Source organism: Trichoplusia ni, chromosome 7 (assembly GCF_003590095.1).
Source record: "Trichoplusia ni isolate ovarian cell line Hi5 chromosome 7, tn1, whole genome shotgun sequence".
NCBI lineage: Eukaryota > Metazoa > Arthropoda > Insecta > Lepidoptera > Noctuidae > Trichoplusia > Trichoplusia ni.
Window position 1 is genome coordinate 15,410,606 of NC_039484.1, and position 27,791 is coordinate 15,438,396.

At 35.8% G+C, this 27,791-nt stretch overlaps 2 protein-coding genes across 4 annotated transcripts in view; both read left to right on the forward strand.

Annotated features, from left to right (window-relative positions):
• LOC113495587 (ras-specific guanine nucleotide-releasing factor RalGPS2) overlaps positions 1–5,048 on the forward strand; it is a 29,196-nt gene extending 24,148 nt beyond the window's left edge. The window contains exon 12 of the mRNA XM_026874375.1: positions 961–5,048. Within this exon, the coding sequence (XP_026730176.1) occupies positions 961–1,063 (103 nt within the window). The 3' untranslated portion in view covers positions 1,064–5,048. The remainder of the gene's footprint in view (positions 1–960) is intronic.
• Positions 5,049–5,127: 79 nt separating this feature from the next.
• Positions 5,128–27,791, forward strand: LOC113495589 (G-protein coupled receptor 52). 3 transcript variants are annotated; one of them, XM_026874376.1, is made up of 5 exons: positions 5,128–5,816; positions 21,694–21,763; positions 23,209–23,388; positions 23,954–24,210; positions 24,603–27,791. In XM_026874376.1, the coding sequence occupies exons 3-5, from the start codon at positions 23,211–23,213 to the stop codon at positions 25,197–25,199; spliced, it is 1,032 nt and encodes a 343-aa protein (XP_026730177.1). In that variant the 5' UTR covers positions 5,128–5,816; positions 21,694–21,763; positions 23,209–23,210; the 3' UTR covers positions 25,200–27,791. The 3 variants fall into 3 exon arrangements, with proteins under 3 accessions (XP_026730177.1, XP_026730179.1, XP_026730178.1); XM_026874378.1 differs by having other exon boundaries at positions 23,954–24,198; XM_026874377.1 differs by lacking the exon at positions 5,128–5,816 and adding an exon at positions 15,721–16,290.

The following is a 27,791-nucleotide window of genomic DNA, read 5'->3' on the forward strand; positions in this document are numbered from 1 at the left end:
TGAGGTTCTTTATGTTCTTGGTTTAAAAAATTTCAGATCTGACAATTAAGCCGTGCAAATTGATTAAAATCGTAGTAGGTAGTAGTAGGTAGTAGTAGTTAGGAGTCCACGTTGGATAAGGACAGTATCGCGTAATTTTATGCATTACGTTAAGACGTTAAGATATGAAGATGATAGATATATTTTCGTTGTCCATTTCATACTAGTTCAATAAATTATTTTAGGTAATTTTAATACATTGACACTCATTTTAGATATTTCGGAATAAAATCAAATCCAACTATACAGTCGATTAAACACGTCAGTTATGGTTAGCGAAATGAACACGACATTTCTGCTATGAAATTTTGCAGTGAAATGAACATAAATTTACACAATTTAGTGCACCGATCACAGCTCATTCAGCCTGCAATTCGTCGATAGTTCCGACTGCGGCCGGCCTCCGACGCGACTCGTGAACCCTTTCAAAGAATTTGAACTTTTGACCGCATTTTTCCGAAGCACTTAATCTGTAATTTAAAAAACATTCATGAAAATGCTGGCTTGTTTGAATTTTCTTTTAAAGATATTTCGAGTATATCGTAAAATAAGAAATTGTTCATTTCATAATTTAATGATTTTTTATATCGAGAGTCAATTTTTAACAGGAATAAAATAATACAGACCGAACATGCGATTGCCTTGCCAGCATAAAGGTTGAAGTTGTGAGTTTCTAACCTCACGTTTACACTTCACTATAGCCTGTAATCCTAGATTAAAACCTTGACCTACTTTCTGTCGTAGACGGCTTGTCTGTATACCTCTTATCATAGATATATTTATGTATAACATAAAACTTTACGCTCGTCGTTTGTTACTAGTAAAATTGTTTTAGGTTTTATGTGATAAATTGAATTTTAGGACATTGATTTAAAGCTGTTTCAGTAAAGTATTTGTTGTTAATTATGGTTTTTATTCTAGGGCCGCATCGAAAACAGCTGCGAAGATGTGGGTAAGAGTTATTGAAGATGTTACAACCAAAATTGTGAAGCCACTTCCGGCTAATCTCATGTCTTTCGAATAACGTCGCGCAATGTACCTTTGTACTCGCGCTCACACTATTTCATGTTTTTTATTGTATTATCTTTATAAGCAATAACGCCTTTTTAAGAACAAACATGTATTTTAGTTATAAAAGCTTAATGTGTGCATAATTAAGCTTTAGCTATCTATGGAATTTATGTACTCATCTATACATGACACTATGTTATATTTAAATATCGTGTAACCGTATCGTGTATCGCGTAACACTAATTCGACGTTACTAAATATATGTTCAGGTTTTTACGTCCTCTATATATAAAAACGGACGTAGCAGGTTTATGAATTAGGCTGACATCTTATTACAATATTTCTAAATATTTGTCCAAGTGCCCATTTTCATTTGCCTTTGCCAGTGGGTGCGACTTTGTTAGTCAGAGATCTGGAGACAACTCATTCTTTAAGTACTGCGACGCGACTCCTACCTAATACTCCGGTTTGGCACCGGTGATACATACTGAGCTGTTTGCTTTCATTTTCTAGGTACAGATCCTAAATATTTATATATTGCAATGTTACATACAAAAGTCATGTCTTACTAATTTCATTATATTGAAAAAAAAAAATGCCGATGAATGGCCTTTTCCGATGTGTTCCGTTGCCTATCCAGGTTCTAAAGTTTTGTGAATATTCTACCTTATTTTATAGTTTCAAGATCTTCCATACTTTAAATTGATTAGATTGTGTTCCGATTCCGTATGGCAGCTGTGTTGTCCGCGTGATGAATTAGATCAAATTAGGTAAAACGCTAAATTATTTGGTCTATTTTAATTAAAAGTACTAATCAATTAAAAAACATACCTACTTCTTCACTACGTGCTAAAATAATGTCGTATTGACGTTGCTAAAGTCTTAACTTGCCAATAAATATAGCTAGCAATATTAGTTCTTTAAAAGTGTACGTAGTAGCAATATGGGCTTAAGTAATATAAACACGCTCAAAAATTGGAATTTTTATAACGTGGATGTTGTAACAACGAGTTTTAATTAGGTACTTTTATACACCATGTGCTAGTTTGCTTTGTATGTCTTTGTAGCTATTGTTCCATTCAATCAAAATTTATTATAATCTCGCACCGAAACATCGTTTCTCCTGCTCACTGATCCGTGTTGCTCAAATATGAATGAAGCGCAATTTTATCGTAGCCGTTCACTGTTGGGCCACAAGAGTTATGCAAACTTGTTGTTATATTAAACTTGTTAGACACAAGGTTGGGTCTAACTTGGAAAGGGTGGTTATCCTAAAAATATCATACCCATAATATTATGGAGTTTAGAAATGCTTACGTTATCTGATTTAGGCGTTCACTGAATGTTGTTTTTAGCTTGGTGCTATAACGTAGTTATTAGTCCGTAACTTTATAGTAATTGGACGTTTTAATAAAGTACACTCTAATATAAAATATCAATAATGAAATATTCTAAAATACATATTTTTAATCACACGAACACGCTAAAGAACAAAAAATATAAATAATAGTTTTAAATAAAAAAAAATATTTTATTACGAAATACAAATAGATACGCTGTAAAAATAGTCTATATCGTTAGTTACACAGATTTTGTGCCATTATTATCGGATATTTATATTTTATTAAACATTCTGCACTATCTGATCATTGATGGCGATTCAATAAAATGGTTTGAATTCCGCCCGTCTCGCACGTAAGTTACAAATTTTCAACGATATTTTTCAATTATTCATTACTGCCTTTTACGACTAAGAACAATGAGGATCATAGCGATCAAGACAGAAGTTTTAATGAGCGAATTTCCACATGAAACACCATTAATGTGCTAACCTCATTTAACCGCGAGAGCGAGATTCGTCAATGAATGAAATAACCATTTTTAAATCGAGAATCATCTCTAGAGCAATTATCGGCTAAAGCTCGCCCCGTGCGGCCGCGATTTCTACATAAAGGTAGTTCATACAGTTTTTAAAAGGTCTCAGCTTTTTGTGTTTTATAGCTAACTTGTTGAAATCTAGGTGCTAGTTATAGGTCTGTTGTGGTATCACCATGACACACTTGACAATACAGATATACCGCTACCAGCTAAATGCCTCATATAATTAATAATAATGTATAATTACTACTAGATAAGAAATGTTAAAATTCAGCTTTACACAATTACAACACCAATATTTTAAATTTAATCATAATTGAGTTTAAGTGATGGTTAATATAGTGAGTTAAAGTTGTCTTGTGACGTCCGATTTATCAAGGTTTTGAACGAAGTTTGTGATATGCATAGACACACATTGCCAGTGTTTTGTAGGTACATTATAATCATTCTGGTGTCTCACTCATTGTTAGTCGTTTTTATTAGAATTCGAGATTTAGGCCTACCGAATCCTAGTCACACAGTAGCTAAAATATTGTCACGTGAATTTTATGTAGATTTGTTACGCTAGGCCTCAAAATTATTTGTTAAATTGCGCTGTTATGCACTTTCGAATCTCATAGCAATAGAGAATGTCGACAATGAATGTGTTTGAGCGATATTCTCATAATTTTCACTCGTTGCGGTACGTTTTGAATGACGGGCGGCAGCCATCGGCGTACATTTATGCGGCTATTTGACGTGTAAAACGGTGTACCAATAAATACGATCAGGGTGTTGAAAATCGGCGATAAATGAAATTAACTTTAAAATTCCTTTAAAACGCATACAATTATCCAGTTAATTGGTAACCTCATTTGTTTAAGCCTCAGTGATAAACCGCAGTTGTTCGAAATTTACCGTAACGATAGGGGTTAGGTTACAAATTAACTACACTTTATTAGAAAAAACACAAAAATTTAAAATTATTGAAAATTCACGAGGCAGGACTTCACAACATAATCTCAAATAGAATTTGATTAGTTCCTAAATTACACTATAGTTAGCAGTTAGGGAAACAGTCCGCGTTTTTAATTCTGGTGATAGTCGACACGCCGCGTGGTGCCTAGTACGTAAATATTTAAGCTAATGGATTCAAATCTGATATTAAAGCAATAAATATTACCAATATATGTATGTTTAAATGTTATACACGATGTTTTAAACATTATCTTTATAAATTAGCCATTAAAATAAACCGAATACGTATATTATGAAGCCTGTAATTAAAAGTAGACCTCTTGTACTTTGGGGGAAAAAAATACCGAAACATTTTACGTGTAGAACTTACGTTGTAGAAAAATTTCTTGGTTGCAAGTTGCAGTTTGAATAGCGCTCACTGGAGCTGAATAGTCATACATTGTAGTGGGAAAATAGGTCGCCGTGTCCTCTCTGTGCCAGTACCATGCCGCTGCTTCGTATACCTAGGTACGGTCGGCAGCGCTGCCGGCCCCAGACGACGATATCAACTCTTTCATGAGACTGCACTCGCAATACATTCACTCCATATACAAAATTATCTTTAAATCATACTATATTTATCCAATCGTATCCTAAAATTTCGCGTAAAAGGTTCGAGTAGAAACCAATGTTTTCGAATATAAATTTATGCACAATGATAAAAATATTTTGTAATAAAATACAAAATATTCTTTCTTTATATTACCAAAGCTATGTAAATCTATCTTTTGTATCGTAGTTTAAGTATAGTTATAGTGAGGCTATGATATTTGACTGATACCGAAAGTGTTGAATTATTTTTTCTCGAGATAACTTTTTGAGCATGAATTTAAAAGTGTAAAATTGTAAACATTTGTGAGAGATTTTCTAAAATAATTTAAGAGATACATTTTTTTTGTTATTTACTATTTGAACAGTTATCGTTGACACCTGTCTGGCGTCTTCTTTCATATTTGTGTTGATTTGCATTTCTGTTATATTGTATCACTAATTGTAACTATTATTATTGCTACTTCAACTCGAGGAACGAATATCATTGTAATTAAGCTTTTTACGATATTACTTTTAAGTGTATTTTACAGCACTTGTGTGCTCTTGTGTTCAATAAAATTCCTATAAAAATATTCGTTAGTTTTGTGTTATTTATTCTCCCTATTTTTCTAGCTCACTGTACCTTCTAGGCCGCTGGAACTTGTTTCGTCTAGACCTTAACTAGTAATAAGTTAAAAAATATGTAAGTATAAAATAGAATAAGTTTATGTAAATCTTTAGAAGCAGACAAGTTTACTATAAGTTAACCAGTTAATCTGTACTTATACCATCATATGATTTAAGCAGATACAAAATAAAATTAATATAACAAGTTTTAAAAACTTTTCCCAGCAATTTAAACGACGTCGCGAGCATCAGTCAGTATACGTAATGCATACAAAATACGTTGGTAGTAGTAAGAGTAGTAGCACGCAGAGTCGGCGAAGTTGATGCGATGCGTTCCTGCAGTGCGACGCGCGCCGCCGCGCCGCGCCTCTCACGCTGCTGCCCACCAGTCTAGGGACTGTTGGGCGACTTATGAATCTTAAGTAACCCAATTCAAAGACAGCTTTGGTTTTGGTAATAAAAAGTGGCTAAACGTTGAATCGATGGTAAAGAGGTTGGTTAGGGGATGTGCCGGGGAGCGCGGGGTCGCGGCGTGCGCGCGCCGTCCTCGCCGCAGTGTGCGAGTGTTACAGTCGTCCGAGAGTTGCCGCGCGTGTCACAAGCGACAGAGGCGCGATCGCAAGCTATCGCGCGATCTAACAAGTCGCTCGTGTTGCCGGGAACACGCACGCGGCTAATATTTTGCCGTACGGACGCAACAAACACGCCGGCGATCACGATGCGACCCATTTGAAGTAAGTTTCATTCACTTTAAATAGTTTTAAAAAGTTTACAAAAGTATTGATTTGTTTGACAACTTTTTGGAAAAAGTACTTCTGAACCATTTTTAGTCAAGTAAACAACTTATTGTTGTTTATTTTGAAATATGACTTTGAAAATAAGGGTTCACTTAAAAGTGGCGAAAGAAATTATTATAGTATTATTTTTGTCTTACGGAGTTTTTTTTTGTGGCACCCTTTCTAGAACGTATCGATAAATACAGGCTTCAGTCACGAGATTATGGCAAAAAGAAACGCTTGCGTGTTTTGTTTTCTTACAATGGAAATATCTGGTTGTTGAACCTTTTTGTTAATACACAAAAATGCGAAATAATATTTTTGAGTAAACACGCTGAGAACACAACTTGTATAAAGGTTGAATTGTGAGTTCAATTATAATTTTATATTTTTTATTTAATTATTCTGAAAATATTTGATTAAAAACTTTTTATTAACATTATTTAATGCGGTATTGTTCATTGTTGTATATTCAACATAAAAAGTAAAAGGATAAAATTTTTTAATAGTTTAATATTTGAATAAACTAGCTTATTAAATAATAGAAGCACAAAACAAAACTTTAAATATTGCTACATAATATTTTGTAAACACAAGATATGAAACAACTGAATGTAGGTTACGAACCGCGTGTCCTTATTATAAGTAAATTATTAAGGACACGCGTATCGCTTGTCTCACGTCTTCACACGTACGCAACGTGGGTGGGAAAGAGACGGATATATTCACGAAATTCCCTAAATAGCCATGTTTCACGAATTTGGTGCCATGGCTTCTGTACAGAAATCCGATGTTAGCGTGTGCTTGCTTGCACGTTCAATGCTTGCTCTGGGGAAAATGCGAAGACAGTTGATAAAAAATTAAGAATGAAATTAACTAGAGTGTTCCTGCTTTCTACAATAACTTTCTACAATGGCTATCACTGAACAATTCTACTTAGGATAAAACTACAGATTTGGTAAGTATGGGTGTGTGAGTCATCCGCCATATTTGGTATTGTTTACCCCTGTGAAAGACGGCGACAAAGTCCACACGAAACAAAATGGTTCATAGTTCTCATAAGTGGTCAGAGACTTCAACGAGTATTTGTAATATATAGATGTTATAGCTGATTAAAATGTACACCTATGCTTTCATCTAGCTTTGTAAGTATAGGACTTTGTACTTTTGGAGTCTCTCCAATTTCAAGTATATGGTTTGGGCACGGATAGGCGTTTCTCTCTCGTATAGCTGGCGAAATCTGTGTAACTTAGGGAAGAAATCAATGAAAACAACGGAACACTCTTCTTTTGTAAATAGATGTTTGTATTTAAGCTGAGTTTTAGTCATAATGAGTTCGAAAACTTGGATTTTGTAACAGATGTTGGTATATTACTATCTGCTTGCGAAATCTTTACTCCTTGAAAAACAGTTGACAATGTTTGTATTGGTTAAATCAAAAACAGCACGTATATAAGTATGCAAATATGAACGATATGATTAGGTAGTTTACCAATATCTCTGTCATAACACATTTATACCTTTAGTAATTTGAAACATATTTGCTACCATTGCGGTACGATACTCAATTTACTTTGATAAGTTAAAATTCTCTTTAAAATTTTCATGCAGAATGCCAGAACGTGGATTCTAGTAAAATATATTTGTGTAAACCGAGTTCTGTTGCTGACAGTACCTGTGTTTTGGGCACTACTGTAATTACAGCCATCAATCAATGACCTCGACTCATTCTGACCACATCGATCACGTCATGTTTTCGTGTCCCACTGCGAGCCAAAGCTATGCTATAAGTATATGTAAAGGTGAACGCAGACTTGGCCGCATAGCACGGTGGCTATCCCCGTCGTCATCGCTTTTGTATTGTAATTGCGGAGACTGCACCGCGAGCGGCGGGGTTACATAGAATTTCATACAAAGAATTTAAATGCGGCGACTTGGGTCGTGCCGTGCGGCTTAAGTCTGCGGTCACCTTTATACCTACTTAATATGATAATTTAATTGGGTTTCCATTGATCAAGAGCAAAACATAATGGAGCGATGGAACTCCAGTGGAAATATTATACATAGCGGTTAATAACTCAAGCGGTAGTTACTGGGTAAGAAAATTCGTAGGTTCTGTACGAGTACAACCTAAGTCTCATCAGGAAACAATTAAGCTGTTGTAGATATAGTCGGTTTTTATTTATCTGGGTCTACAAATTATTGCTTTTTCGCTAACATCCACAGTGACAGTAATAGTCAATAGCTTGAATAAGATTGCCTTCTTAAGAGCTCGATGATTTTGTTTAACGTTAGTTAACGCAATCAGTCTTCTAAAAATAATAAAACAATGTCCGCTCGAATATTTTAAGTATCTTCGATTAGAAAAGATTTGAAAATAAGCTTAAGTATTGTCAATATGTTTTTTCAAGGATTATGCCACGTTGCAATCTATAAAGTTAGAGAATTCGAAAAAACTCACGTGAGTTTTCGGTAAAAGATATTTTGCTTAAGTATATATTTCAGTCGTCTTACGAAGCCGCTTAAGGCGCCCGTCGTTCATAATTTTCGTGTTCACGCCTCCAGTTTTCTCGCTGTTTTTTTCACCAGCATTTTATAGGCGCCATTAAAGCGATATAGACTATATATCTACGGTGCAAAATAGAAAACAAAAGAAAGCGGGTGAGCGTTCTTACAAACGTTGTGGTTTTGTTTTTGTTTTCATCGATCAACATCATAAAAAGCAGCTTAGCTATAACACTAAAGCTTCGGTGAACTGCGGCTCGGGCAAGAACTTAATGGAAGGATTATGTGCTTACGGATTACCTCTTGCAAAGGATTACGGTTAGGAGCAGAAAAATATTTACGATTTCCTGGAAATTTTAAACCTGGTCGCTTTACCTACCTTATTGTTAGTACGTAGTATGAGAGAAAGAAGAGCTTCAAGAAAATGAATTTATATCTATGTATTGAATATTTAAATACCGTATTAATGTGAGACTGTGCATTTAGAACGAGAGATCTATTGGTACCATACTCAAATACGAAGACTTCAATAACTTCAACTAGCTTGTTTAAAAATAAATGATTTTTTAGAAGTAAAACTCTTTCACCGATTGAAATGCCACGTTTGCTCTTCTCGCTGTATGTTTATACATCGAGAGTCCGTGTGAGAACTCGAGGGTTTGCAGAGGGGCTTATATACACTACAGATATAAAAAGAGCTGCAGCGTACAGTCGCGAACTTAGTGCCCTACTTTAGTGTATCTAGGAGAGTCCTATGATTTTTTAGTTCATCTCCATTGACATGTCATTTAAGAACTGAGTTAATAGTTTTTGCGGTAGCTTAAGCCCAAAATCTCGTAAATTTCACGCTTTTTTGTCTCCATGGTTTGAGAAGACTTGCAAAAATATACATTTTAAAAATTCAAGTGTCTCTCTCTTATAATTTAGTCAACATTGACGGCCAAGTGCATTGCACCCTCGCCGAACGTAAAAATGTAGTAATCAACGATTGTCTGGCGCAGCACTGAGTTTGAGTCGACCCGCTGAATAGAGTCGGGCTTCCATCTCCCCGACATTCATAAAACAACGCGAAAGTATAAAATCTCTATCCTTTATGCAGATGGCATAACCGGAGATTACCTTTGGATTCGTGATGAGTTTGTTTATAGCAGTACGGTTCGGACTAATCTGATCCCTATTCTACCATTTTTGGCTAATTGCTCCATCTCAAAAGAAAGTAAAATTCATGGGATAATACATCTGTACACAAATCAAAAGGATGTCACCTAACATTGCCGTAACAACGTATTAAAAACCAAAAAGTAAAAGTTGACCAAACCAAGTTAAAACACCTCTTTGTGTTGGATGCAAAAAATAAGTTTAAATAACGAAACATCACAGTTACAACGCTTTTTTTGTAATAAAATGCGAACAAGCATTATTTAAGCTGCGACAATACTGCGACGGATATCTACAAGAGGACACATATTTCAACAATTTTTTTTTATATTTTATGGGAATTTCACTGTAATGTACGAAATATAGTTTGATCTCGAAGCCTCTAAATGATTGATATTATTTATTGATCGATAACGCACTCTACTGACGATTCTCTAATTGACAGATTGCATCATTGAGTTGGGTATATAAAAAATAACTTTTCTAATGCTTATAAAACTGTCCGCGTAAGTGCATAAAATAATTTAATTGATGATCCTTACTTTCGTTTATATAACTTACCTAACACAATATAAGTACCTATTTCAATTTCATAGAATAATTGGTTAATTGCTTAGCTTTGACACGAATAAACGTATTTCGTTAAATAAATAAAACTACATTACCATTAGGAGAGCTAATATTTTTCTTTCGCTAAATATTATTGGAAACACGTTCGTTTTGCCTCCGAAATTGCAATTTATCTGACTACGTTCAATTTGATGTTGAGTACTTAATTTCATTTTATTGTGTTTCATTTGTCCCGCTGTCTGTTGGTGGGTAATCAAATCTTACAAGTTAAATTTGACCTACTTCCCGTTGTTGGGTAGAGCGAAAATTTGCATACATATCTACCTAAAACAGAGAACAATTTTGTCATAGACCCCTCTTGTATTTTTAAAAGTTTTAACAGCGGACGCAAAAACCAAAAGGTTTTTATAGATAAGAGTTTCGAGTGTTTGTGTACCGATTACGATTTCATTTTGTAGGTGAATCTGTCTGGTATTTCCTTTGCTTTGTTTGATGAAAATCAGTTCAAGATGGCCGCTCCGGCAAAATGGCCGGATTATAATTCTTAAATATTTTGTCAGAACTCCCTAAATATTTGACGAGTATAACATTACTCCGACACATCTACTTAGGTTTTTATATTATTTTGTACCAACTAATTTGTGCTTATCGTAGAAAAGTTATGATAGGAGTAGGTATATTATATTTAAACTTCGTAAAGACATTACAGAATTCAGCCTTTACGGGGCAGGTTCCACAAGTCGGCAGGTGTAAGGTGTGTGTGTCCAAGATGAAGTTGGCAATTTTACTGTTCCCTTTTTTGTGAGGTATCAGGTATTTGACCGTATTTAAAAATAAATATTGGTCATTGCGGTGCCGATTAAAATAATTGAGCCGAGATTTAATACTATACTTGTATAATGTTTATAAAATTAGCTACATCTTCTCTTTCTTCTAATATATAAAATTCCCGTGTCACGATGTTAGTTACCGTACTCCTCCGGAACTGTTCGACCGATTTTTATGAAATTTTGTATACATATTGGGTAGGTCTGAGAATAGAACAACATCTATTTTTCATACGCCCAAAGAGATAAGGCTCACACTAAAAAAAAAAATATTTATTGGACGAAATGGTTTGTTTTTATTTTTATTATAAGTGGCATTAAAAATACATACAACTAAAAAAAAATATTCGGCAAAACAACGTTTGCTGAGTCAGCTAGTATTACATAAAAAAACAACGTGAGGAAGACAAGAATTAAATATTTTTTTACAAATTAATTTGAATCGGTTTATTATTATACGTTCCCGATAATTTGTTTAAATTATTGTAATGTTATTACAATATTAAAAATCTTTACACATTAAATCAGGTAACTGAATACTTACATATTTAATAGGCACACATCAAGAGGGTCCCAAGGTAGGGACCAACTCGTCCGTAACATTGACAGGGGTAGGTTCATGACAGTCGAGGTCGATACCAAAGGGTCGCATCGATTTTCTACCTACCCTCCCGATCCCTCGGCAAATCTACATAATATTGAAATTAATTTAATGGCTAATTCGCTCAGACAACATGTTTTATTTTAGTTAAGGAAGTTGCAAATGAATTTAATTTATAGTGGGGATCTTTGCTCATTTGTGGGACATAGTGGGCTAGATAAAAAAAATTGGTTACGTACTACTGATTTTTAAAAGGCATCAAATTATTTATTTCCTTTTTTTTCCCCTTATTCTCATTTTCCAGAAAGAAGACAGACGTACTGCTCGGTATAAAAATAGAATGGAATTTTCTTTATAACAATGGTGCCACAAGGCGCGGTCGTAAAGCTTGATCCTTCTCCAAAAACTCCGATTTAAGTAAGTAAGGTCGCTTTAAAAATACTCCGAGGGCTTGCAAAAGTATAACAATTCGTTATTTTCTTTAATTTGAATAGATATTGTTAAATCTCAAAGGGAAATGTCGTTTTTACTATAGTTAAAAACTTTATGAGATAGTAAATTTCGTGTAACACCAAGAGATGGCGCTACATACCTCGAAATTAGAAGTTTGCACGAACTTTCCTGTTATCGAAAACTCGACACTAACACCTAACGTTAAGGTACTAGGGCCTATGTGTACCACTTGTGAGACATGTGGATTTCACTATAATAAAAAAAGAATAAATCACTTATTCATAAAATAAGAACAAAAAAACATTCATAAAATTAAAAATCATTGAAGCCTCTCGGAATTAAGTCCGCCTTATATACCACAATTGTACATGAAAGTTTAAACAAATAAATCTTTAAGCCTTGATTTGCCACTTTGATCAATTGAAACCTTAAACAGTTTGTTAACAATAATTAAGCTAAATTGATTAAGTAAATTAATAAGATGACCTAAAACAAGCTACACTAAAACTTAGATTCTGGGGGTATAATTGCGTAGAACGAACAAATTAACTGCTAAAAACCTCCAGTTCAATTCTTCCTGATGTCCCTAAAAACACATTAGTTTCATATTGAGACACACTTATCTTAAAACACGTTGTAAATTAATTTTGCTTCCGAAAGAGATCAATCAACCTATAAAAATAAAAGAAGACGATAAAATAATACGTAAATCCAGCAAAGAGTTCTCACTTCCTCCCTCTACTTTGTCACTAAACACCAATTGAACTAATACTAAAACTTTGAAGTCTAGGCAGTTTAAAAACGAACCTCTTCAGTTCTCATACCTCCCACGGACAAACTATTGCAATGACTTTAATGTATTGTAGTCGTTTTAACCACTGTTCCAATAAGCCAAGCGCCTCGGTCTCAAGAAGTTATACGAGTTTCATTACTTGCCTTGCCTTGAAACCTCTTGTAACGTAACGTATTGGATAGAGTAGGCAATCGAATCTAAACTTAAAGACTGGCAGAAGTTATACCTCGTGGAATTCTATTACTACATGGCCATTGTACCACGGCAGCGTGGGACTTAAATAGTCACAGGTTCACGTGACAAAATAATCCGACTTAAAAACGAACTTACAAAGTTATAAACGAAAGAGAAACAGTAAGTTCAGAAAATAAACAAAACGAAAAAAAAAACAGCCATCTAAAAAGGTATCCGGGAAAAAGGTTTCATTTTAGCATCCCTCAAACGTATTCAAGCTCAGAACGTTCACAAAATGTCGTTAATCTTTGTCCTCGCGTAAGCATGTTCGCTATTCGAATACAAATTAAGTGAATGCTTTGTGAAACTGACCGTCGTCGTCGTTAAAATTAAACCTGACCTCGTCGGAAACTGCACACGGGTTTGTGGAATGCCACGTCAACACTAGCATGCATACTGTACACAGTTCACCATACACAAGGACAAAAGTAGTTTGTTTATCAGAACGACACGAAGTGAGGTCATGACAATGGATTTGAATCGATAGAAGTACTTCTTCATTTTTCTTGTGGCCTGAATTCAATGCCGAAGTAGGGATCGTAAGTAGTCATAGTATACACAAATGTATTTACTACTTTAGTATTTTTTTTGATACCGAAAGCTTTTTCTGATTCCGGTTTACAAAGTTTTACATACGGCCTTCTTTATTTAAAGAGGCAAAAATATTATTTAAAAGTGGACCATGTTATATTTAATTGTTGCTAGTAGTGTCTTACTTAAGATACCATTGAAGTCAATTTGAATTGATACCAATTTTCTGGTCAATTTCTAATCCCTGCACATATTCAATGATCGCTGGTCAGCTACACTGCAAGCATTAGAGCATAGTGACAACACATTGTTCAAGTGGAACGAGCCATATAATGCGACATTTCAATCAATTTGTATTAATTAAAACAGATCCATCACCGATGTATCATTAATTCCGTGGAACAGGTCAATCTGTTAATACCCATTCATCTCAATTGGAAACATGACACCTGAAATGGTATTGCTCATTTAGATTGATTAAAATGGAAATCATGAATGATACAGAGTGATTAAATAGTATGAATGGTTAAAATTTGTTGAAATTGGACTTCTTTGTCCAATTCTAAATGTAAAATAGAATATCAAGATAGCTATGATAAAAAGTAATATTGCAAGATATAAAAGCAAGACAATAATAAAAACAGCTATTTTTTTACGAAAGAACTGTAGTCGAGCTAATACTTTACTATCGGAAACGAACAAAAGTATCAGATTCACTAGTTTTAAACAAACTCGTAAGATAAACCTTAAAACCGGCGAATATATATCTAAAAATAAATCGCAGGCTTACTCTTTTGTTTTCCGCTGAAAAATAGATTTACAAATACACAGCGAAATTCTATGCTCAATATTTGCTACAGTACAAAACTGGACCATACATTTTAAATATTTATTTATGAAAACGCAGCATTTATTTATTTTTTCCAGACGCTATATTCGCAGGTGAAAATTTAAAGTTTCAGGGTAGTCGCGTTTTTTTTTCTGGGAACCTGTTTGACCGTACTAAGCAAACTGAAAAACAACGAATTTATGTTACAGTTTATTCACCAAATAACTTAAACTACTAATTTTAAAGTTAAACAACTGCAACATGAAAATCTCGTCTCTTTTAAATAACCGGCAGAATAAAATGTATTTTCATTTTGTTTTTACGATAGGCCAATTCCTTTTGTACATATAAAATGAAAATATGTTTTTGTGTATCCGGATATTAAATAGGATTTAAAGTTGGAATTCATTCAATTAATACAAAATGTTGTACTAACATAATTAAATCGTTAATTCAAGTTTTCAAACTCAATAACTTAATAAAAGGAGCAAAGAGTTTTACAGACACCGTTATGAAAGTGGAAAAGAAAATCATTCTCAGTTTGCTTTGTTGTCTTGTCTGGTTGTTGTATAAGTTTTCTCTTAGCAATGTCACCGTATAGCAACGGAAGTAATGCAGCCTTCGTAAACAAGAGTACAAGCGTACTCTTAAACTAAAACTAGCAGCTGTAGAAGAGCTGGCGGCACTACACGACGCAGGGCGGCATCTCGTTTCTACAATTGGAACGACAACAGAAATGTCTGCAATTTATGGAAATTATACGTCACGTGACTTGAGAATTATAGTGAAGCTTTTACGAAAGATATAAAATCCCTAATATGAATGACGTTCAATAACATATTTTGGTATCCAACGCATCTTAACCGCAAATTAGGTTAAAGTCGATTTGTCAACAAATACCAATATTCGTCGCGAAATTATTGCCGGGTGTTGACCTCCATAACAATATTTAACATTCACGTCATTGCAGAAAACCTTCGAAAACAACACACGTTTGCATGTGACATTGTCAAATCGAAGGCAAAGCTGTCAGTCATTCAGGCAGTGTTTTACAAATACATGTGTCAATTGGACTCTCTGACATAAAAACCCCAGTGAAGTTTAAACATAAATGTGATGAACTAGATCTCGCGTAGTGAATATAATTACATGAATAAGGACAGAACCAAAAAGATCAACGCATCCGCTTCACTTTATAAGAAAACCATTTCAGTATATACCCTCCATTTCATTAACTGTTGAGCTGCGAACGTAAACGTTTACCCAGAAACATTAACACATTTCCTGGAATAGCATGAGCTCGGTATTGCACTAGAAACTCTCCAACAACTTTAGGTCTGATCAGAACCGGACTCTTTCATTTCGCGGGCGAATCTACTTGAACATAAAGTCTGAACTTGTCAACTCATGTTTACAAGGATAGCTTTAAGCTCCGCCAGTAGACATTACAACGTTACTGGAAAATAGCGTTTCAGTTTCAAACGTAGGAATGAAAAATTTCTTATTTTTTTATGAAATATAATACAAGTTTAACAAGTATATCGCTTTCTTTGAACACCTGGCTTTAAAGAGAGTCCTGTTGCAGAGTGTATCGCCTGTATAATTTAGTATCGATTGCGGCGGGGGGCGGCGCGCGGCGCGGGTGCCAGGCGACCTTGGAGCGCCCGGCCGCCAGAGGAGCTCCCACGAGTCGACCTTGACTTCTAAATGCCGCGTGCGCCTCACGCTTCCCTCCCGAACAATAATATCGCCCTTACTCGTCGCTCCGTAGCGGTGCGTCAGTTTTCCACGATATCGGCTGCTTCATACCAGAGTTTTTGTGTAAAAATACTCCATTTTGGCGAATTCTAGTGATTTGTGCTGAAGCTTTGCGAAATTATAAACGGAATATATTGGAGTTCAAAGTCACGCATTTGTATTTACCAAATTACGTAAGTGCATAATGTTACATAAGCTGTTGTTGTATCGAGTGCTCTGACCTTGCACCCCGGGCTCGCCGCCGGCCAGACTGTTTGGTCACTGCATTACATCGCGTTCCTCTCTCACGTTGTATTTTGTTTAAGGTGCGTTGGAAATTCCTTCAAATTGTTTTATGTAGAAACTAGACAGTGAAAATTACGTCTAGACCAGTGTCTGTGTTTACCAATATGTTGTTGCGCAATACTGAAAAAATCTTCCTATACGCAAATAAATATTATAATTTTGTGTATTTCGGCAAATACAATAGTAACGATGTTGGCTCGGAGCCAATAGAAATTGTGATTCGTGATGTTTTAATGTAAAAACAGCTGAAATGCCGTCCCACGCATTTTGATGTAAAATATGTGTGTCGATGCCAATATAAATTTGATATAATTACGCGGCATGTCAATATAAGTGTTGTGTAGTCATTTACTACAATATTACAGTAGCGACCGTGTTGCGATATCTAAAGACCTTTGCTCATGACCTTGTGTTTCGGTACTCAATAGGTACATGACCTTCAACCTCTGTAGCGCGCGCCTGTCTCGCGGTGCATTCAGTGCGGGTGGTAAGCTGTTCTGACGTAGCGCTACGTTGCCATCATGGCTGCGCTTCGTAGCGCTTCGTAGCACTTCGATATTACGGGTTGGCATTGGCTACGAAGGTTTATGAATTAACGATAATCGTGTACATATTTTTAATGCTCTTTGTGATCGAATTGAATTAAAGTATTTTATCGTTTTGTGTTGTTGAAATTCGTGGTTGGCCACCGCGACCGGCGTAAAATAATTGAAACGATTTATGTCCTAGTTTTATAAAATTTATTTCATGCCGTTCGTAACATTTGTGATTTAAAATCTGACTTTATATGAATTTATGGGTTAACGTTTCAGCTGTAGATATTCAGAGTTATTCGTAAAATATTCGTGTGTCGGCCATGACACTTCGTTACGTGAAATATTCGTGCGTGGGTTACGGTGCAAAATGGGCGTGGATTCACGTTGAACAGAGGCTGCTGCGCAATAATAGTATTAAACATTCTAGTATTGTAAGATTGGCGTGTTCTGCAACATTTATTGCATAGAATGGAACGCAACTGCGAACTTATTGCAGGGGTTTATGGCTTGGAAATGTTTTACTCGCTTAATTCATTTGTAATATCTGACCTCATTTGCTATGAAATCTAAATTTAAAATGCATGGTAATTAAATATTAATATCGTACATAAAATATAAAATAAAGAATGTAACGTGTGCAGGAAATAAAGAATTATTAAAAGTTCTGATATAAATATTATAAAAGTTCATATTTTTTATTAAAGGACGGTCAGTTAAAAATTACTCTTATTAAAAGAGCCGTTTGTAGTAAGTAGTTAATTGACAACGGGCTAATGAGGATATTCTCTTTATTAATATACAAAAGGCTGTTATACAAGCAACGAAGCGTGATACTAATATTGTATTATTGTGATTAAAACATTTTTCCGAGAAAAATGTGGTGTCGCGAATGCTTTCTCTCAGAATAAGCGTTATATGTCAAAGGCAGCTCGAAACTTGGAGGATGACTTAACTTTGTTAAAACTACCATTATGGAAAACATAGTGAGATTTAAAGCGGCTTACTGATAGCTTATTTTATCGTACAGCCATTTAATAAATCTTAAGCATTCGGTTCGGTTTGAATATTTACCTAAATTATATATTTTAATCTAATTTGGAACGACATTTTTTGTTATGGATTTTTATTTTATTTTACAATGTAATCTTAAAAGTAGAATTTGACCCAGTTCCCAGTATCCGATACAGCTAAAATTTTCCACGCATATTGATATTGCGTGTAAGCGTAATATTTATGACATGGAGCTGATCTGATGCTGGAGCTGGAAGGTGAAAGGAACCAAACCGAGTTTGGGCTCGTTTGATTTGTAATGACAAGCACTTGGATGCTAAAGGCAGAAATCAAGCTAAAAATTTAGCTCTAATTTTATTTTTTGCTTATATTTTTTGTCGATTCGCTTTTGTATTGTTCAGTGAACGTATTGTGCTTTCGCGTTGGCCTGATCAAAGGGTTAGAAGTTCAGAAGGGAACTTGGTAACGAAATGCTTGAAACAGTCGACTTGTTTTAATTGTCGTCAGAAGTACTATCTAAATGTATTAGAGATCGTATTTATTCGCGTGATACATTTTATTTTTTATAAAAGCATATATTCTGCTTTGTGGTTTTAAAACATAGTTTTTATTTATCCAAATATCGTTCTTCGTTTAGCTTACCCGTTTAACATAGGTCCGATTTTTCCCGATAAAACGCAGTTTACTTTTGTCGTCAAATATCGTTGTTTATGTTTGCAGAGTGTAAAACATTTTGCTCTCATTAATACCGTTTATGGAGCATTCAAAGTGGTTGGCATTTAGTTGCTAGTTATTTTCCTAGTTTATTTTGCTACACTAAATATTGACAGTGGTCTGTTGTGGTAAGCCTTTTCAGAGTAAGTGCAGGAAATTATGTAGCTATTTCAAAATTGTTGTACTGCCAGCATCCAGCTTTTAGTAATTAATAACAAGATAAATTGTGCTTATTTTAAAGCTTTGCGAATAAAAAATTCAAAGTTTGGAGAGCTTTAAATAGTTTGTTTAGTTATTCTGGTTTCTGGATTGTTGCGCAGTTGCTTGGTTCATACTTTTTGACAGGAATTTAGGTTTTCAACAAAGTATGTAGTTTTAAAGGGTACTAAATGTTAAAATGGGGGCTGGAGCAATGACTGCTTTATTTCCGTTTGGCAAAAGTCTGTTTCTCATCAACTGTGATAGGTAGGCAGTGAAGTTGATGAGGGGAAACTAGGATTCCGTAAATTGAAATTTGCCATCTGCCATGAGCTAGGGTGCCTAATGCCTAAACCTTCCGTACACGTATAGGAAGTTGCCCAGCGTTGGGACGTTTATTGGCTGGCACAGTTTTATTCATGACATTTTATTTTCTAACAATCATCATCGGCCTAGCCTTTTCCCAACTATGTTGGTGTCGGCTACCAGTCCAACCGGTTTCAGCTAAGTACCAGTGTTTTACAAGGAGCGACTGCCTATCTGACCTCCTCAACACAGTTACCTGGGCAACACGATACCCCTTGGTTAGACTGGCTGTCAGACTTTTCAAGCTTCTGACTACTTGTAACGACTGTCAAAGATGTAGGAATAACAGCCGGGACCCACAATTTAACGTGCCTTCCGAAACACGGAGGAACTCGTTATGACAAAGATGGTCACCCATCTACGGACCAACCGCGTCTAGCATAGCTTAACCTGTGATCGAATCACTTATGCGGTTATAGCTTAGCCACGAGCTCCACCTTAGCCACGAGCTCCACTTTATTTTCAATTTTATTTTCTAACAATATTAAAGTAAAATTATTAAAGCGATACCTAATTAATTTAAACAAATTGATTTAAAAAATAACTAAACCTTTTTGCTAACATTTTATGACACATTATTATATTATATCAAAACTTCTTTAAGGTTTTGACTACACGTTTCACTTGTTCTTGAAATTGTAAAAGTCTTGTCGACGACAGTGAAAGTTCTGCCTTCCACTGGTTTCTGAGCCGGTCAAAGGTGAGTCGATGACCGCTCGAAAATAGGCCGAATATTGCTCCCACCTGAGTTCATCTAAAAGTATTTTGTTTCTTCCTAATATAGATGGCTAGATACGCCCCCGTCCCGATATAGCCGATTCGAGTAGCTCGAAAACTTTTGAGTGGTCTGTCGAAAGATCGAGTTGATTAATTAATAACTGCAATTCTAAACTGTTTGAATCATTAATTTGTTTTGTATTCTTTGTTTTGTTGACTGATTTATTAATTAAAGTTGTAGATGTTTGCACGTAAATATTAAAAATTGAGCTTCTTACTTTGACTGCTGTCGATGTCAGTTTGTGCGTCTATAACTAGGCTGTGGCTCATGAACTGTTCAGTTTGGTGTATTTATGATGCCGCTATGTCAGAAATAGTACACTAATATATATTATTTAATAGTTATTGTAGCTGAGCACGGAACCCACTGTGCGCGACTTCAACATGCAATTGGCGATTTTTAGTTTTGTTTTATATGTTACTATATTTATTTTGTTATAAAATGCCTTTATTTTATTACTAAACTTGTGTTATTATGGTTTTTTTTGCGTATTATTTTGCAACTTGCATTCGATACTTATTATTTTACTTATACCGATTTTCTTTTTTTATTATCTAATCATTTGAATGCCTAAAAAAAAACTTACCATCAAAAATCAATCATTGAACTGACTGGAAAACCTGACTATCAAAAAACATAAACTTAATTTCACTTAAATTTAAAACAATATTTTTTAATATTCTCTTAATTATTATTTAGAACAATGAAAAAACTAATATAACTAGTTAGATTTATACTTACAAAGTTATTTAGTTCAAGAAGTAGACACGAAATAGATTTGTCAGAGGCATTCGCGTCAAATGTGTCGTGTGAGTTTGATGTGGAAATCGATCAAATGTCACTAAAATGTACCAGTGTTCGTGACTGGCCGGGTTACCGCGATAACCACTGCAGACTAGTTTCAAGACACAAGTGTGTCAAAGTCTATTGTCGTCTTCAACAAAACTAGTCTTAGTGCCTTAGTGACGCTTGTTCATTCTGATAAAAAGCCTTGCATTCGGTCCGTCGATAAGTTAGCTGAAGCTGATAAGATCGGTCTATTTTCATTTATATCTATACTTGGAATGAAAATGATAATCTTATTCGCAGAACCCCGTGACTGATATATCATTTCAATAAATTTGAGTGATTATGAGTAACGTCTAAGCGAAAATTACACGTGTCTTAGTTCTGGGGTTCTTTATGATTTGGTCTCCCAGTTAAATTTCAGGATTTTGAAAAAAAATACTCGTCGAAAGCTGAGCTCAGAGAAGCATTTGTTTTGCAATAGAAAGTTAATAAAATAAAGCATACTCACATTATAGAAGATGAACCTACACTGATTACGTTGACCACTCCATGGTTTCATTTTAGGATACTCGTATATATGTCTTTTCACTATACGCGTAGACTTCGAGCCGATCGGAAATACACAGACAAAATTATGAAAAACAAAAAATATATCGTTACGAGTTATCTTTTTAAGTTTGAATATCCTTGAGATTCTAATTGATCACTGGAGTATGTTAAATCTAACATGGCTGACGGTACACTTTCACTTTATAGATGAGAACAAACAGTTTACCTCGCTCGCTTAGTTTTACTTTTCGAACAGCCAGCCAAGGCGTTAATCAAACGATTATTAAATTAAAAGTTACACTTGACGCTATACAGTGACTGTATTCTTAAATTACTTTTTTCTTTCACAGATTGAGAGTACAAAGCAATGGCCGTTTCGGCCAAATTCGCCTTCGGTATTTCTTTCGCACGACGTTAATGGTAAGTATATTTCACTTATTAATATGATCTTTTGCAGAAAAATTATAGACAAAAGTTTTATGAGAATAAGGTTCTTATAATACCATAGTTATGACAAATGCAATAGACCGTACAGAGTGGAAAATCTAAGGGAGGCTTTTGCCCTACAGTAAGTCAGTAATGGTTGAAAAAAAGTTCTAAACATTCATACTCTTTTAAGTATCCATATGTTCTTGTATTCAGTTAAGTCAGGCAAAGTAAACAAAGACCACGTCATCTTTCATGTCTCATACATTTTAAGGAAAATTTTAATTAAACGGAGTAATTTGAAGTTTGAACATTCAGACAGCTGACTCACATATTTCATTCTTTACAATTCATTCAATGGCAGCTCGTCATTTCAGCCGGCATCCGTAGCTGGAACCAAGTTAAATTTAAAATGGAGCTCAAAGTTTGCCTCCTCTTTTATAACCTACATATCTCACTCTGATATGAATCTATATTAAAATGACGCTGACCTGAATTCAAAAAAATTTACGAAGACGATTGAATTCTATATCCAAATTTGGTTTTATTGAGGAGTTTGTCTGCACTACATAAAAAACTGTCATAATAAAAAAAAAAAACAAGTATTCAATTACAGAAACGCAGAACTAACACTCGATTACCAATAGCAGTTTAACTACCACTAAGTAGTGGTATTTACCGCGTGAGTGTAGCACTAATGAATCGTTAGTAATTACCGATGAAGTTCGAATGCATTTTGTTTAGTATTGAATATTATTTGCTTCGTGTGCGATAATCACCGGGTGTTCGAGTTAACTTGCCATTAGTTAATGAAAGATTCGAGCGATAAGTAAATAGGTTATCTAATTTAACGTTTTAGCTTTTTTAAGCATTATTAAAATTTTAAAGAACTAAGCACTTTGCTGAAGTAAGTTGTGGTGTAGATTTTACGTAAAAAGTTTGGCTTGTGGTGTAAATATTTGGCTAACCTGTCCGTAATGTGTGGAAAGATAACTTTCTGGGTGCGCCACCGGTCTACCATGTAGTGTCGGTTATTTTGATGAATCCTTAGCACGAAAGAGGTTTTATAGTTTTACGAGTAGACGTGTCTACGTGCGTAATAGGGTATGCCTGTGAGTAAAATACGATGGATCTTCCAAAAACATTCCTTTTCGTTGTATTAAATACAGGTGAAGATCCGTTCTTTTTACGTTACTTTATTTTTTATTGTTTCCTTATACTTTTGTGTTTGTGGTTAGGGTCAAACTCGTCACACACACAAAATACTGAACTAGAATTTACAATGATAATTGCTAAATACGAGTCAGCGCTTAAGTTCAGTGTGTTTCAGGGAAACAATCAATTGACTATCTCGGAACCCGCAACGAAAGTAATCTAAAGTACGAGGAGTAGGTACTAAAGATAGTGGTTGTGTAATAATCCAGTGTTGTTGTTTCTAGGTATGCCTGCCAAGATGATGAGCGCGCGGGGCGGCGCAGCGGCCGCCGCCGAAGTCAGTGTGGCTGACAGTCCCCTCGCCTCCTTCGAGACTCTGACACAAGCCGCTGTCATCGCAGTCATGGGCATTGCCATTGTCGTCTCTAACCTACTTATTATTGCTTCTTTTCTTAACTTCAAAGGTAAGCAATTTAAATTTAAAATATTAAGATTATTTAATGGGCGAACAATTATTATGTTTTTATTTTTAGAAATTGTTACAATGATGTAGTCAAAATTCTTACCGTCTTATTTCAAAACAATATTCGTGCGTTTAGGTTCATAGTTTGCGCCCTTGCACTAAATAGCAAAAAAGGTAGAATGCCGATTCGTAATCGCTTTTATTTTCTTTATCCGATGGAAATTTAATCCGTGCTGAAGTGGATAATCTAGTGAACTGTTCAGGTTTCCTCTAAACGGTACAAAATAGCACACTGTTAATATCTAGGTTATAGATATATTAAGAAAATAACCTAGTTTCTTAATAGAATTCCGATTGAGAACATTACGATGTACTACAACTTTGTCGTATGCAAGTGGGGTCGCGTTTGGTTAAGCTGTTTGAGAAACTAAGTCTGCGATGAGAGGCAATGGGTTCCGAACTGGTATTAGTTCTGAAGTTATCACACGTTATCAGAACTTGGAGGGCTGGAACGGTTGAAGTTGAAGTAGTTTGAAAACATCACCCATGTTGGTTGTATTGTGCAGGGCTGTCCAACGAGGTGATCAACTATTACCTGCTGTCGCTGGCTGTGGCGGACCTGCTGATCGGGCTGCTGGTGGTGCCGCTGTCCGTGTACCCGGCGCTCACGGGCCGCTGGATGTTCGGCGACCTCATGTGCCGCCTTGCCGGCTACGTCGAAGTCACGCTCTGGTCCGTCTCAGTCTACACCTTTATGTGGATCTCCGTTGACCGTTATCTCGCCGTCAGGAAGCCTCTCCGATATGAGACGGTTAGTGCGACGGTAGTTATCCCTTTCAATATTTTTATTTCTTAGCTAGCTAGCTTGCATTTAAAAAACATTTGCATATAGAAATTGATCATTCTCGATTATACGATTACGAAGCTACTTTTTCCTATAAAAGAATCAATTCTTCTTTTGACTTTTATATACATAAATACATTTTAGTAGATTTGAATTTTGTTTCGAGTCGTTTTCTTTAGATGGTAGCTAAATGAACAACTTTTTACATCTCACTAGACAATTTTAATATGAGCATGAAAAGTTTATTGTAAATAATTTATTTCTTTCCTATTAATGAATAATTAAGAAATCAAATAAAATCCCAATGAAGTTAGAATAGTGTAGGCCGCAACGTGTGTGACTTATTATTAATAACCATGTCCGCGGACCAGGTACAAACCCGCACTAGGAGCCAATGTTGGATGGTTTTTACTTGGATCTCTGCCGCAATGCTCTGCTGTCCCCCATTACTCGGTTATAAAAAGGAGGCAAACTTCGACAAGGAGACGTTCATCTGCATGTTGGACTGGGGCACGACGTACGCGTACACGGCCACGCTGGGCATCCTGGTGCTGGGCCCCAGCGTCATCTCCATCGTGTACAACTACTACTACATCTTCTCGATGAAGCGCCGGCTCAACAGCGGCGTGCCCATCCACGACAAGGAGTACGCCACCGCGCTGGCCGAGAACCTCTCCAACCCGAGCCACTGGATGAGCTTCGTCATGGTTTGCGCCTTCTGGTTGAGTTGGACCCCCTACGTCGTCGTCAAGCTCTATGAATATTTCACTGATCAAGAGATAAAGGTTCCTATGTTGCATTTCGGAGTAGTGTGGATGGGAATTCTCAACTCGTTTTGGAAGATCGTGATTCTGATCTCGTTAAGTCCTCAGTTCCGGCTCGCTCTCAGGATACTCTGCCTGACGGCTTGCTGCCGCACCAAGGGGCGCCTGCAAGCCGAGTTGATTGGCATGGACAACGATGACTGAGTCCACCTCTTGGCGGGTATGTAAATCCTCTGTGAACTGATAGCCCGAAGACATACACGGTAGAGTGTGAGTAGCCGGAACTGTGGATTTAGATACCTGGCCTGGCAATACTCTTGTCCACACTGGTCTGAATGTCCTAGACTTTAGAACCGCTGTGGTTTATTAACACATATTGACGTCTTGATGTCGTGATGTTGCTGTGAATTAGAATGTCGTAAAGTTTCTTGACAAATATATATGTATGTATATAATTCAACAATCACTACTGATCATTCCTGTAATCTTAGGCTTGACACGATTATAAAGGCGACTTCAATCTAACTTGCATTTGTTTGTAAAACAACGGGTAGTTGTTGTATTGTAGACTGTCATAATAACTTTTGGTCTATCTATTTCTATAGATCATAATTTTCGACAATAATGTGTTTCAGTTAAAAGTAAACACTTTGCCGTGTGCAATAAAGTTCATATCATTTTCTCAATGATTATTCGTTAGCTATAAGCATTATGTAGTATTTAATATATTCTAAACTTAGTACGGTAGAAATCGTCAAACTAGTTTATGATTGGGAAGTATGGTTATGAGTAAGAATCACTATATTTACGATGAATTCGAGTATGATCAGTTGTTAAAGTGGAGTGCCGCGTTCAATAATATTTTGGCACCTGCAGTAACTGCGTACGGCAATTTAGTAAATATAATGAGTTACCTGCACGCAGTCGCTTCTCGAGAAGCAATACCTGATATTCTAAATATTCTAAAATATGAACAGTAGGTAGGTTCCTATTAGTGTTCCGTACAAAAATAGGCAAATCCGAGTACGTAGAAAAAAGTATATGATGAAAACGCCCGCAGTAGCGCTACTTAAAAATGCCGTTTGCAGCGGGTCGTGTCATGTAGTTTTGCATACGTAAAGAAGTAGTTTATTTTTATAGTCACCGAGTTGTATCGACATAGTAGTTCTAAAAATAGAATATAAAATACAAAAAAATGGTAAAGGAAACGTGGACACGGCTCGCATGTCATTAACTGTGCCTCATTGCTCGACCGCGAATGGGGACTTAAAAGTGCTAATCTGTTAGCACAAGCAATAATCTGTTTGAAAAGTGTGACGATAAAATTGACTACTGCGTAATACACGCAGATCGATTTTAATAATTCGATTAAACTTCCATCACGCGAGTACGGAGCACTAATTTCGTAAAATTCGATATTATCGTAATTTTAAACATTGATATCGAATGCGTTATACAACATCGGCGGATTACTATAACTGTTAATATTGATTTGTTATCCAGTCATACAGCTGTATTTAACTGGAGCAGTGCAATTGTTGAAGTGACGGACGGTCGGGCACACGTCTGGGCACCTCCGCTGGGGAGTGTGGCCACATGTGGGCCGCTGTTGTTACAGTCGGTACCCACGATTCTAAATACCAATTCTAAATGATTATCTGTAATTCAACGTTCATAGATGTCGTCGATATTTTACAAATTCAATAATTTTTATATACGTACTTTGCTGCGAGATTATTACAATAAGTATTTTTACTGTTTGCATTAAGTTACAATAGTACTGAATGACTTGCTATTCGTGTTGTAAATGAATAGTGCAATTGGTGGGCGAGTGCCAGGTGCTATGTAGGTGTGGGGCGGAACCGCGCAGCGCATCACTAGCTTTGCAATTCAAATAGAGGTCCGTAGTGTCGCGCTGGTCCCAACAAAGATTGTTATCGTACACCAAGTTACATGCTGAGCGCTTACCAAAACGTGTGCAAAACTCGCCCAAAGAATAATAAAGTTAACAATTTCTCAAATTAAAGGCTGTGCTTAGACTATCTTTGAGTTTTAGTTTCAGGTTAGATATTTAGTTGTAATGTTAGTTGTTTTTATTATCTACTGTTTACTTGTTATCACTGCCTGTTCTAATGTTTTTTTCTATGTAACTATTACTAATTTGTTATGGCTGTGCGTTGATCGAGTCAGCAATTTACCGTAGTCCGTTTGTTATTAGGTTTCTAAAAATGTGTTGTATTTTGTTTGTGCCTCGCCTTAATTGCTGATTCGACGTCAGCAGCAATAGTTGTAGGTAGGTCATCAAGCTCGTTAGATATCTGATGGTCTCGGTTAACGTTGATTGTTTAATTGAGCCTGTAGCGTGCGCCGGGGTGTGCACCTACATACATAGTGATGATGTTGTTCTAATGCTTGCTGCCAATTATATGTTGGGCACAGCGCCGCCGGACGCCGAGGCTACTCAAGTGTACAACAATGTTTTACGCTTACTGTATTGTGACAATACCTTAAAAAGTAGTTTCTTTTATTGTTATATGATATTTACATTTGTAACGTACGAGCCATTAGTGTTCCGTTGTATTTTGCTGCCGGTTTTTATAAAACTGCGTTGGTATTTGATCAATTCGTTCTCTGTTTGGAATGCGATGTGTAAACTGCTAACAAACAGCATAACGAGTGTGTTGTTTCAAAACTAATAGTCGTAGCTCTGGTATGTTCACGTTCCGTTCAAACATGTTGAACATCATAGCAATTAGTTTGGTTTATGACATGTCTATAGAAACAGTGCTAAACGTC

Coding starts and splice junctions, on each gene's coding strand:
- LOC113495589 (XM_026874376.1), top strand. CDS start 23,211: ATGCCTGCCAAGATGATGAGCGCGCGGGGCGGCGCAGCGGCCGCCGCC. Junction 23,389..23,953: donor TTCTTTTCTTAACTTCAAAG/GTAAGCAATTTA, acceptor TGTATTGTGCAG/GGCTGTCCAACGAGGTGATC. Junction 24,211..24,602: donor ATGAGACGGTTAGTGCGACG/GTAGTTATCCCT, acceptor TCCGCGGACCAG/GTACAAACCCGCACTAGGAG.